General features: G+C 70.6%; 3 protein-coding genes across 5 annotated transcripts; 1 reads left to right on the top strand and 2 right to left on the bottom strand.

Annotated features, from left to right (window-relative positions):
* The first annotated feature begins 441 nt into the window (after nucleotides 1-441).
* LOC119231020 (histo-blood group ABO system transferase 2-like) lies at nucleotides 442-2,532 on the top strand. The gene is made up of 4 exons (XM_037492636.2): nucleotides 442-470; nucleotides 949-984; nucleotides 1,419-1,553; nucleotides 1,826-2,532. The coding sequence occupies exons 2-4, from the start codon at nucleotides 950-952 to the stop codon at nucleotides 2,514-2,516; spliced, it is 861 nt and encodes a 286-aa protein (XP_037348533.1). The 5' UTR covers nucleotides 442-470; nucleotide 949; the 3' UTR covers nucleotides 2,517-2,532.
* A 1,479-nt stretch (nucleotides 2,533-4,011) lies between these two features.
* Nucleotides 4,012-6,289, bottom strand: LCN10 (lipocalin 10). Its single transcript, XM_037495436.2, has 7 exons — nucleotides 6,133-6,289; nucleotides 5,581-5,720; nucleotides 5,274-5,348; nucleotides 5,063-5,160; nucleotides 4,866-4,973; nucleotides 4,495-4,593; nucleotides 4,012-4,195 (listed from the first exon to the last, which is right to left on the bottom strand). The coding sequence occupies exons 1-7, from the start codon at nucleotides 6,241-6,243 to the stop codon at nucleotides 4,161-4,163; spliced, it is 666 nt and encodes a 221-aa protein (XP_037351333.1). The 5' UTR covers nucleotides 6,244-6,289; the 3' UTR covers nucleotides 4,012-4,160.
* A 627-nt stretch (nucleotides 6,290-6,916) lies between these two features.
* Nucleotides 6,917-10,980, bottom strand: LCN6 (lipocalin 6). 3 transcript variants are annotated; one of them, XM_037492742.1, is made up of 7 exons: nucleotides 10,718-10,980; nucleotides 10,383-10,522; nucleotides 8,044-8,114; nucleotides 7,832-7,942; nucleotides 7,369-7,470; nucleotides 7,079-7,104; nucleotides 6,926-6,959 (listed from the first exon to the last, which is right to left on the bottom strand). In XM_037492742.1, the coding sequence occupies exons 1-7, from the start codon at nucleotides 10,805-10,807 to the stop codon at nucleotides 6,957-6,959; spliced, it is 543 nt and encodes a 180-aa protein (XP_037348639.1). In that variant the 5' UTR covers nucleotides 10,808-10,980; the 3' UTR covers nucleotides 6,926-6,956. The 3 variants fall into 3 exon arrangements, with proteins under 3 accessions (XP_054544963.1, XP_054544964.1, XP_037348639.1); XM_054688988.1 differs by having other exon boundaries at nucleotides 6,917-7,104; nucleotides 7,369-7,496; XM_054688989.1 differs by having other exon boundaries at nucleotides 6,917-7,104.
* Nucleotides 10,981-11,597: the final 617 nt, after the last annotated feature.

The raw sequence follows: 11,597 nt of genomic DNA, 5'->3' as shown, positions 1-11,597 counted from the left end.
GGGCCTGACCCCCCCAGCCTCACCCCACACCTGCCGCTGCCTCCCAGGTTCAAGGGCTCTCCCTGCCCGAGAGGGCTCCGGCCTGGCCGTTCTGTCCTCGGCCCACGTGGAGCCTCCCCGGGGCCCAGAGGATCTTTCCAGAACCACACAGCAGCCCAGCCTGCGTGCGCCAGGTCCCCCTGCCCCTGCCGGCTCCTCCCGTGCTGAGGTCCCTGGTGGGGCGCGGCCGCCCAGGGGGCTCAGAGGACCTGCCGGCTCTGGAGACTCCCCGCATGACCCACCCGGAACGGCCGGGAGGGGCTCCCCAGGGAGTCGGCCGTCACGGCCCTGGGCAGTGCCAGGCCGTCCCTCCACAGCCCCCGCTGGACGGCGAGCTCCTCCCTGAACTTTGGTCCCCCCCCACCACCCGTTGTCGTCTGCAGTGAAAATGGCAACCAGAGAGGTGGCTGGCAGGTGGTGAAACTGCCCCGGTGAGTGTCCACACCGGCGCTGCCCCCACACCCCCCGCGGCCAGAGCGTCGGGGAGCAGGCGGAGAGGCCCCTCCAGCAGGGTGCTGGGGAGATGCCTCATCCAGTGCCTCCAGGGAGCCCAGCAGTTACCCAAGAGCCAGGATCCCCGGCTCAGTATGCACGTGTCGCCCAGCCAGTGACACGCCGGGGCGGGTGGGCGGGCAGCGCTCTGTGGCCCTGCCACTCCCTTGGCCCCCGGGTCCCTTCAGTGCCTCCCCTCTCGCCCCAGGAAAGCGCTGCACCCCGAGGCTCAGACCCGCCTCCGGGGCTGGGGACAGGACACGCCTGGAGCAGGTGCCCTGGTGGGGATGCGGGTGCTTGGCCACTGTCTCAGCTGCTGCAGGGCCCCCCCAGCCTGCACAGTGCAGGGCGTCCTGCTCCCTGCAGACACCCCCCATACCCTCCCCAGCAGACACCCCCCTGCATGGTGTTTTTCAGGATGCTCTACCCGCAGCCCCAGGTGCTGACACCCACGTGAGTACCTGGCCCCTCATCTGCCCTCCCTGCCCTCCCAGTACCTGGCCCCTCGCCTGCCCTCCCTGCCCCCTGCCGCGGCTTCGCAGCCTCTCTGCTCCGGCTCAGATCAGGACGGGCCCAGGAGCCCTGTCCTCTCGCCCTCTGTGGCCGCGTGCCTGCCTCTGTCCTTGGGCCGTGGGGGCGGGGGGGGGTGGTTGTCCTCCCTCCTGGGGAGGGGACCTTGCTGGGCACCCAGCTCCCACTCTGGCGTCCAGTGGGGTAAGAGCTGGCCGCGATTGACACGACCTCGTGTCTGGATTTGTGTCTGGCGGGCCCTGTGGAGGCTCAGAGCGCTGGAAGGGGGCAGCCCTGGAGCCAAGGAAGCCAGCGGGGTCCCGGAGGGCGCTCGCCCGCCCTGCCCAGCTCCCGGTCCCTGAGGCTCTGCCCCGCAGGAGGACGGATGTCCTGGTCCTGACCCCCTGGCTGGCCCCCATCGTCTGGGAGGGGACATTCAACATCCACATTCTCAACGAGGAGTTCCGGCTCCGGAACGCCACCGTCGGACTGACCGTGTTCGCCCTCAAAAAGTAAGGGTGCCTGGGGCTCGTCTGCGCGGGACAGGGCCGGGAGGGGGCCCCGCAGGGTCCCTGCAGCTCAGCACAGGGGAGCCACCGTGCCAGCTCTGCGGCCTTGGGCTGGGCAGGCACCAGCCTCCGAAGCCCCAGGCTCCCCTCTGTAAGGCGGGTGCGGGCCCTCCCGGAGCAGGGCATTAGCGCGGCACGCTCGGGCCTGCAGAGGCAGAGGGGCCTACACGCGGCCCAGGGCGGCCAGCGTCCCGGTGACCCGCCCGCCCGCGCAGGTACGTGGCCTTCCTGAAGCTGTTCCTGGAGACGGCGGAGCAGCACTTCATGGCGGGGCACCGCGTCACCTACTACGTGTTCACCGACCGGCCGGCCGACGTGCCCCACGTGCCGCTCGCACCCGGCCGGCGCCTGGAGGTGCTGGAGGTCCCCGCCTCAAAGCGCTGGCAGGACGTGTCCATGCGGCGCATGGAGATGATCGGCCGCGCGTGCGAGCAGCGCTTCCGGCGCGAGGTGGACTACCTGGTGTGCGCGGACGTGGACATGCGCTTCGCTGACCACGTGGGCGTGGAGATCCTGGCCCCGCTCTTCGGCACCCTGCACCCCGGCTTCTACGGGGCAGCCCGCAGGTCCTTCACCTACGAGCGCCGGCCAAAGTCGCGGGCCTACATCCCCTGGGACCAGGGCGACTTCTACTACATGGGCGCCTTCTTCGGGGGGTCGGTGGCCGAGGTGCAGCGGCTCACCACGGCCTGCCACCGCGCCATGGGGGAGGACAAGGCCAACGGCATCGAGGCCGTGTGGCACGACGAGAGCCACCTGAACAGGTACCTGCTGGACCACAAGCCCACCAAGGTGCTGTCCCCGGAGTACATGTGGGACGAGCAGCTGCTGGGCCGGCCGGCCGTCATGAAGAAGCTGAGGTACGTGGCCGTGCCCAAGAACCACCAGGAGATCCGGGGCCCTTGAGGGGACCCGCCCACGAGCAGGTGCCCCTGCCCTATCAGCCCCGGTGCCGCACGTCTGCGCTCCCGCTGGCCAGAGGGTCCAGGGCCACGTGAGGCTGCAGCGGCGCCCCAAGTGTCCGTCACGGCGAGGGTGTGGCTGCGAGGCGCCGAGAGACCGCGCACCCAGAAGGCTGCTTCGCCGGGTCTCTCCCTCCTGCAGCGGCGGCAGCCCGGCCCGCCCCGCACCCCAGGCGGCCTCTGCCCGGCCTCTGCCCGCCACGGCTGCAGGTCCCCTTGTGACCTAGTGTCTGACCCCCCAGCCCCCTTCCCAGGAGGATCTGGTGCTGAGCGCCCCGCGCCTGGGCTGCGGCCTCGGCTCATGATTAAATGTCCTCTCCCCGGCCTTGTGTCCTGTTACCAGGCCAGCGGAGGAGCAGCAGGGTGAGGGGGCCCGCGTGGCCCGGGCACCTGCGTCTGCGGCGGACGGCGAGTCCGTGGCCGGGGAGGTCCTGGCCTGGCCCGGCCTGCGATCCCGGCTTCCTCGGGCTCGGGCTGGGACTGAGTCCCCCGAGCTCACTGGCCGGCTTCCGCGTCTCTCTGTGCCCACCCGGGTTTCCTTTCCCAAGAACAAAAGGGCTGTTTCCCGCAGAGGCTGCCCCGTAGAGAGGTCCTCCGGGAGCGCTGGGGTGGGGGGTGCTGCTTCTGCGGAGGCCCACGGGGACCGGGCGGTGAGCCGGGAGGGGCAGGCCCCCGGGGACACCGGCAGCCCCAGCCCCGGGAGGCGGGTGCGGCAGGGCCCACTGGGCACAGGTCGCTGGGGGCAGCCCGGCCCCTCCTTCCTCGGGTGACACCCGCACGGCGACTTCCCTACCAAGTGTGTCTCGGGGACCAAAAAGACCATTTCCCCCCGACAGCCCCGCGACCCCAGCCCCTGCGTGTCGCCTCCACCCGCGTGTCCTGAGGCTCCCGGCTCGGCCCTCCCTGCTCTCGGGCCTCTGCTGTCCTGAGCCGCCTTTCTCGCCTGCTCTCCCAGGCCCTCCTGGTGCCCTTCCAGAGGCCCCGGAGGCTTCTTGCCACCTCCTCCTTATGGGGTCTCCGAGTGCGTGTCCCCCTCCGAAGCGCCCTGCCCCTCAGCCCCACCAGAGCTCACTAACCAAGTTGAATGCCGCTTCCTCCAGGAGGCCCTCCCTGACCGTCCTCCCAGCCAGGAGTCAGACCCACTGCTGACCCCACACATGCCCCTAGACCGGGCTGCCCTGGGCACCCGCACTCCCGGCGCCTGCCAGCGCCCGCAGCCGGCCTCCCATTTGGCCTCCGTCTTCCCCAGGGGCCAGCTGAGGCCTGACTGGGCGGGTGCTGTCGGTGTGTGGTAAATGCGCAAACGACCTCCTGAGCAATGATGAGCAGTGCGGGGCGGCGCGGGGAGGCACAGCTTCATTGCAGAGGTCCGCGAGGGCTGCCCCGGGCAGCAGGGCTGGGCATGGCAGATGGCGCCATAGTGCCCCCGCCAGGCCGTGGGCCCTGCTCCACGCACCCACATGGTCCCTCTGGGCCAGAGCCGTGGCCGGGGGGTCAGAGCGCCGATGGCCGAGGACGCCGGTCTCCCCTCGCAGCTAAGACGCGCCGCTGCGGTGCGCCCGGGCCAGAGGGTGCAGCCGAGCTGGTGTCAGTCTCGGGGCCGGATGGTGTGTGCGCAGGAGGCTGCGGAGAGGAGAGGCGCTCTGAGGGGCCCCGTCTGCCTGGGCCTCCTGCTTTCCGACGGGCCAGCCTGGCTCCCCAGAGGGTGCTGTGCCACCCTGGTGCCCGCCACAGCCCGCGCCCGTGCTGCTCTGCCCCACTGGGCTGGGAGCCGGCGGCGGGCAGGGCCCCGGGCCGGGTGAGTTGGCCGCCCTCATGGTTGCTCCAGATCTTTCCAAAGATGGCCTGGGCACCCCCCGCCCTCCCTGCCCACGGGGCCAGCGCCTCACAGGGCCCCAGGAGCCCCCGGGCACGGTGCCTACCGTCTTTGGGGAGAACAGTCGCTCCATTTCCAATCTCCAAAATCTCACAAATGTCCACGAATTTTTTCATATTTGGGAAGCTGGACACGTTCTGCCTGCCTGCGGGTGGGAGGCTTCACATCAGAGCCCGCCTTTCTGCCGTTTGGGCCCGCACCCCCCTTGGCCCCCAGCGCCCTCTGAGCTAGCAGGAGGCGAGACGGACCACAGGAGCCGCCGCTCGGCCTTGTCCCCCCCAGAGGAGGACATACCTGGGGGAGGCCCCCTGACCTCCCGGTCGGACCTCTCTGCTCACGCAGCCCCCCGGCCAGTCTGGGCCCAGCCCCCGGCCCGCCCCACCGCACCCCCCCACCCCGGCGGGCCCTGGGACTCACTGAAGAGCAGCAGGCTCTTGGCGACGCGGCCTGCCCGGCCCAGGCTCAGCAGCACCACAGCGTAGCTGTAGTCAGTGGCCAGCACGCGGAAGCCCTGCACGCCCCGCACTGCAGGGGAGAGGGCAGCCCGCCGCCCCTGCACCCCCGCCCCTGTGCCCCTGCAGCCCCGCCCCTGCACCATCCCCGGCACCCTCCACCCCAGAGGGGCACCTGGAGGCGCCGCCACACCTCCCCTCGACCTCTCCTGGCCCAGGCCCCGGGCACAGTGCCCAGTGGGCCCTCGGAAGGCCAGGCGCTGACCAGAGCCAGCCCGATCACCCCACGGGGGTGTCCACCCCTGCCCGCCCAGATCCTCAGGACGGGTTGGGGTGCGGCTGCCCGCGCCTCCTCCCCTCAGCCCACGGCTACGCACAGGTGTTCCTGAACACGGCCCTCTTGCTGTCCTTCCGCAGGGTCACCGCGTGCGCCTGGCACCCCTGCCGCCTGGGGGAGGTGGGCGGGAGTGGCGTCCCACAGGAACCCCCCCACTCCTGGGGCCTGGGCTGGGGGGGACTCCAGGGAGCTCCTCTCCCAACCCAGGTGAGGCCTGCGGCCCGGGCGGCCCCAGCGCTGGGGGGAGTGTCCCAAGTGGCCCCGGCCTGTTCGCCCCTCGGACGGCCCCAGGCTCCCCAAGCCAGCCCCCCGAGCCTCGGGTGACGGCCGCGCTGCCACGCACCGGTTGAAGACGAGGACCACCTTCAGCTGGCCAGGCTGCTGCACCCTCACCTCGGACGCCCCCAGCTTCCTCCTGTCCCGGCCCGGCAGGAAGCCCCGGGTGTCCGTGGCGATGGCAAGAATGTACCAGAACCCTGAAAACTGCAGGCGGCTTGGGGGAGCAGGGCAGCAGGGGCTGCCCCACAGCCGCCAGCCAGGCCCGCCGGACAGTGACCACAGGCTCAGGGGCCGAGGCCCCTGGGCTGGGCCTGCGCACAGAGCTCCTGCTGCGCCCCACCGCCAGGCGTGCCGGGTCCTCTCCCCACGACTGCCCCTCCGGGCCTCCTCCCAGCCAGCCGCCCCTTGTTCAGGACGTGCCTCTCCTGCCTCCAGGTGACCCTGGCGGCACCAGCCCCGCGGGGCATGCAGCTGCCTGTGCTTGTGGTTGAGGCCTCTCTGGGCAGAGGCTGGGGCCCCGGGTCCTCCCTGGAGGGGATTCTCAGGGCAATCGTCCAGCTGCGCCCCGGGTCCCCCGCCAGGGCCTGCCCCAGACCCGGACAGTGGGCTCCACTACCTTGTTCCAGTTGACAGTGTGGGCCTCCCTGGGGGGCTGCTCCTGCAGCCGGGACCCCACGGCCAGCATCAGCGTCACGGCCAGAGCCAGCGGCAGCTGCCCCAGCCCCATCCTCACCCTCCTCCGCAGTGCCCGAGGCCCGGAAACCACCTTTAAACCTCCCTGCCCGCGCCTGGACCGCCCTCCCTGAGCCTCTGGCCAGCCTCGGGGCGGGGCAGCGGCTTTGGGCCCACTGGGGATGCAGGGGCTGGCGCTGGCCCCTCGGCCAGTGGGCGAGGCCTCCCCGGCCCTGAGGCAGAGGCCACACCCGGCCTGACACCCCAAGTGTGCACTGGGGCAGCTTCACCTGCAGTGAGGCCCGCGCACCCCCTGTCCGGACCTGGGAGAGAGGCCGGCGCCAGCCGAGTCTTCACAGGAGGTCAGGAAAGCAGCGGGGAGCCGGGTGGGACGGGGTGCTGCGCGCCGGTGCGCACCTGTGGTATGTGTGCGGGTGGGGGCACGCGTGTGCAGCCCGGCCTCGCTGCCCAACGGGCACCCCGGCTCCCAGGCTCTTGGGCCTGGCTCTCCCAAGACTTGCTCCCCCCAGCTCCCAGAGGCCCGAGGCCGTCCCCGTGGCTGTGTGCCCGCCGCCTGCTGCCCACGTCTGTGTGCCCACCACCCGCTGCCCACCGAGGCTGTGGCTTTGTGGAGTCGCTTTATTTGGGTCTGTGGCGAGAGCCGCGGGGCAGCAGGCCTGAGGCCCAGGCTGGGGCAGCCGAGTGAGGGGGCAGTGTCCGGCCAGTCTCCACCAGGACACGGGGGTACGGGCCCTGCAGCTGCAGTGTTCACTGGAAACCAAGAAGGGGGGCTTGGATCACCCCAGGAGGTGGGCGTCTCCCAGCCTTTCAAGGCTTCAAGCCCTTGGCCCCGCCGCCGCTGGCCCAGGCCGCGCTCAGGGGCGGCTCACCTGGAGGACCTTGTGTGCGCAGGTGACTGAGGGGGAAACACAGCATGAGGACAGGCGGCTGCTTGGGACACTGCGCCCCCCGGCACCCTGCGCAGAGCCCAGAAGAAGCCAGAGCCTGCCCCAGCCTGCCCCAGCCTGCCCCAGCCTGCCCCAGCCAGCCCCTGCCAGCCCCCCACCAGCCCCAGCCAGCCCACACCAGCCCCAGCCAGCCCACACCAGCCCCAGCCAGCCCACACCAGCCCCAGCCAGCCCACACCAGCCCCAGCCAGCCCACACCAGCCCGCACTCACAGTCCGGCTGCAGCTGGGCCTGCTGCTGTGCGAGGAAGCCCAAGCCCTGGCTCCATTTGGCAAAGAGGCGCATGGCCTCCGGGCTGGCCAGCTCTGTGCGGCCTGGGGACAGGGCGCCTGAGACCCACCTGGGCCCAAGGGGCAGGTTCTGCAGCAGCCCCACACGCTGCCCCTGAGGCTGGCCCAAGGGGAGCCCCAGAAGCCCACCGTCCTCCCTCAGCGCAGGATGGGGCCTTCGGCAGAGCCAGTGAGGGAGCAAGGGGCCTGCTTGAGGCCAGGCAGGGCTTGGCCCGCGGGAAGCGAGGGGCAGGGGGAAGCACCACCTGGGGGATCAAGCCACAAGGCCCGCCCGCCACCCCTCCCAGCCGGCGTCACCTCCCAGAGCCCCGGAGACCCCACCCGGCCCCACTCCCAGGCCCCTGCTGGCTGGCCCCGAGGTCACCCCACAGCCAGCGCCCCTCACTGTAGAGCTCCAGGGTGTTGAAGGCCTCGTCCCCGGACTCCAGCTGCGTGAGGACCACGGCGAAGTCCCGGAAGTTGGTGCCCAGCACGCGGTACTGCATCACGCCCAGGGCTGGAATAATGGGGCCTTTCACCCCCTGGCGGGGTGCCCTCCCCCACCCCCGCGGGCACGGGTCCTCTGGCAGGGGCTGGGGCTCAGGCCTGTCTTCGTACAGGGGTTCTCAAACACCCAGCTGGACTTCTGCTTCAGCAGCTCCACAACGCTCAGCTCGCACCTCTCCAGCCTGGAGGAGAAAGGCGCCAGGCCCTCAGGCCTGCGGGGGCACCCAGACAGACGGGGCCCAGCCAACCGGCACGGCCCCCCCGACACCCCATCACCCAGACCTCCCGCCCGGGCCGTTGGCCAGGCCGTGCGCTGGGACGGAGAGGCCTGCGGCACCGGAGGGCACAGAGAGCAGCCCCAGAGGGGCCGGGCACCCCATTTGCCCATCCGTGAACAAGGCCCGTGCAGGCGCCTCAGGAGGAGCTGATGCGGAAGCTCAAGGGGAGAAGCAGAAGAACTAGGGGCGTGTGTGCGAGGGGCACTGGCCAGCCCCCGGGCGGCGGGGGCAGCGCCAGAGCCGGAGGCCTGGGGCACGGGTGGGGGGGGGCGGGGTGCAGAGAAGCCCGGGAGGAACTCCTGGAGGCTGAAGGAAGCAAACCAGGAAGCGTGTCTTCCTCCCTCTGGTCCCGGGCAGGTGGCTACAGCCCTTGTGGTCAAGGCTCCCCCAAATCAGCAAGGAACACCCCAGAGAAAAACGTGCAAGGCAGGACTCAGCAGCGCCCAGAAGGACACCAGGGCTGGGGAACGGCGGGGCCACAGGGGCCGCTTCTGCGTGGCAAACGCAGGCCTGGGGGCTGCGGGCCGCCCCGCCCCCACCCGGCCGGGAGCACGCCCCTCTCTGGAGGGAACCCCCAGGCCAGCGCTCACGCCAGAGCGGCTTCCAGGGCAAAAGGTGGGGCAGGGCTCTTCTGCATGGGCAGAGCGGAAGGAGGACCACGTGCCTGGGGGACGGGAGCCTACTAGGGAGCAGACACAGGCACCCCAAGAAATGTGGCCGTCACCCCTGGGTCCAGCACTGCCGCCTCCGCACAGACCTGCAGGACCCGCAGGGGTGGGGGCTGGCCCGAGCCCAGGGGAGGGCAGGGCCTCCCGCGCCGAGGACCGGCCACCCTGGGCGGTCACCACAGAGCAGTGGGCAGGCGGGGCAGCCGGGAGGGTCTCGGCCTTGTGCGGGGCGGCTGCGCCCTGGGACCTGGCCAGGGGGCCAATCTTGTGTGCTTTTCTAATAGCAATTTAAAAACCCATGTTCTGGGCCTCCCTGGTGGTGCAGCGGGTTGAGTGCAGCGTGTGGAGCTGTCCGCAGCCTCTGCAGGGCGGGTTCCATTCCCGGCCGGCCAGGGAGGGTCCCACATGGCGCGCAGACCCCTCCCGTCTCCCCGCTGCTCCCCTCAGCAGTGCACTTAGGTCCGTCTGCCTGCTCTGCTCCCTGCTCTGTCTCTGGTGAGTCCTCTCACCCCCACCCCCGCACATCTGGCCTGTACCCCAGCTCTTGTATAAATAAATAAATCTTTCAAAAAAAAAATAAAATTCATGTCCCATACAGGCAAAATAAATTTGTAGAGAGAAGAACAAACTTTGCTTGCTTACAGAGGGCAGAGCCCCGGAGCGCCTGGGCACGCAGGCCTGCGGCCAGGTGTGCTGGGGGGGCGGAGCCACGGCCACAACGGACACCCCCACTGGACACCAGGGGCGCTTTGATTCTTGAACCATGTGAATGGGTCTCCTGGTCCAGGCACAAACATGCGGGAGCGTCGCCTGGGGCCTAAGTGCCCCAGATAACCAGGGAGGGCGGCTGCGACCCATGGCCCAGGCCTTGGGCTTTGCACCACAGCTGCCCAGCCCTACCCTGCAGGGGGTGCTCCCCAGCCTCATTGGGACCCCCACCACGTGCCTTTGGGGGTTCACACCTGGAGCCCAGGGGCCCTGTGTTCACCCCTGGGGCCACCACCCTAACCAGGACCTCCTCCGTCCACCCTGCCCAGCCAGGCGGGTGGAGGGGCCCCCAACTCTAGAGGGGAACCAGGGAGAACGTCTCCCTGGACCTGGTCTGCCCCAGGTCCAGGGCTCAAGTGACCCCTCTGCCTGTTCCAGGTGGAAGGGGCCCCCCCACGTGCAGGGCCTCCTCCCAAAACCCACCACTCCTAGGGCCCCCAACAGTCAGCCCCTGGCAGCAAGGCCCCCCCTCCCTGCACCCCCCACGACCATGCTGCGCACCCCACTGCGAGGCTCAGCCCCACTGCCCAAGTCCAGCGCAGGCCTCAGGGGCCACGTCCCCGGGAACTGCCCTCCAGTGGCGCCGGCAGCCTGCGGCCTGGGTGCACGCACCCCTTTAAGTCGAGGGGTTACAGGGGCTGTGCACAGAGAACTCGGGTGCTGGCCAAGCTGGCAGAGCTGCCCCAAGGGCAGAAGCGTGAGTGGACACCCAGGGCCACCTGCGGGGCAGGCTCACCTGTGCCGTGAGGAGCGCACCTGCAGCCGGTTCCCAGGCGTCAGCGTCACCACCACCCCCTCGACGCTCTTGGTGGCTCTCTCCAGCACAAAGCCCCGTTCCCCGGAGGCCACGGCCAGGATGTACCAGGAGCCCAGAAGCTGAGTGAGGGAGCTGCTGAGAAGCCAGCCCGGGCCTCCGAGGCAGCTTCCTTACCTGGGCCCCGGGGCCCCTGATCAGGCCCAGCCCACCCCCACGGCCACGCCTGTCAGGGGAGCCAGGGCAGCGAGCCCCAGCAGGCCCGGTCCCCAGCCCGTGGCACCCCACGGTCTGTGCAGACCCCACAGGGGCGTTACCTGGTTGGGGCTCAGCCTTCCCAGCCACAGCCCCTGGGCCCCGGGCCCGGAGACCACGGCCAGGAGCGTGGCCAGCAGCACGCCCCTCATCCTGCGTCTGCAGGCCGGGACTTGGGCACAGGGGCCAGGAGGCGCGCTCCCTCCGGCCCCGAGACCGCTTATATGGCTCGGAATAGGCGTCGTGGGCGGCCAGGACCCGCCGGCCTGTCCTCCAGGGCGGCGAATGCAGGAGGAGGGCGTGCGGCATCTTCAGGGAGGCCTCAGCAGAGAGGCGGCCGGAGGAGCGGCCCCCAGCGCCCACCCTAACTGAGCGTGAGCCCTGCCCCCCGGCTCCCTCCTGGGAGTTTCCAGAGCAAACAGCCTAGTCTGGCCACAGCACCTGCTCTCCCCTCCCCAGGGCTGTTCCCTGCCCAGGCCAGGAGGCTCGCCGTCCAGCCCGGTGGGCAGCAGGCCAAGGTCGCGCTGGAGGAGAGGAGCCAGCCGCCCTCCAGAGGCTGTGGTTTGGGGTGTCTTTGCTTCCGATCATTAAAAATACCATGAAAATGACTCTCAAGCTTTCAGCGCCTCCTGGCCCACCCCCACCCCACCCCCCGCTCTGCGGTGCGGCCTGGCGCCCCCACACAGCCACCCCCAGCCCAGCATGTTCTGTTCCTTCCGGCCCCACCTGCCAGCCTCGCCCTGCCGCCTCCACCTCGGGCCTGGCTGGGCAGAGCTCAGCAGGCCCTGCCTGAGCCAAAACCTGGAGGGGCCGGGGGCCGGGAGGCTCTGGAAACGCATGCACTGCAGGGGATGGGTGCAGGGGGCTGGACAGGCACATGATGGTCCCCAGCCCCGATTGCTGGTTCACTTCGGGGGTCCTGTGGGCACAAGACAGGCGAGG

This window comes from Talpa occidentalis, unplaced genomic scaffold (assembly GCF_014898055.3).
Source record: "Talpa occidentalis isolate TD23 unplaced genomic scaffold, MPIMG_talOcc4v2.1 talOcc4.7, whole genome shotgun sequence".
NCBI lineage: Eukaryota > Metazoa > Chordata > Mammalia > Eulipotyphla > Talpidae > Talpa > Talpa occidentalis.
The sequence above is the reverse complement of the archived record's forward strand: the minus strand, read 5'-3'. Positions and strand labels throughout refer to the sequence as shown.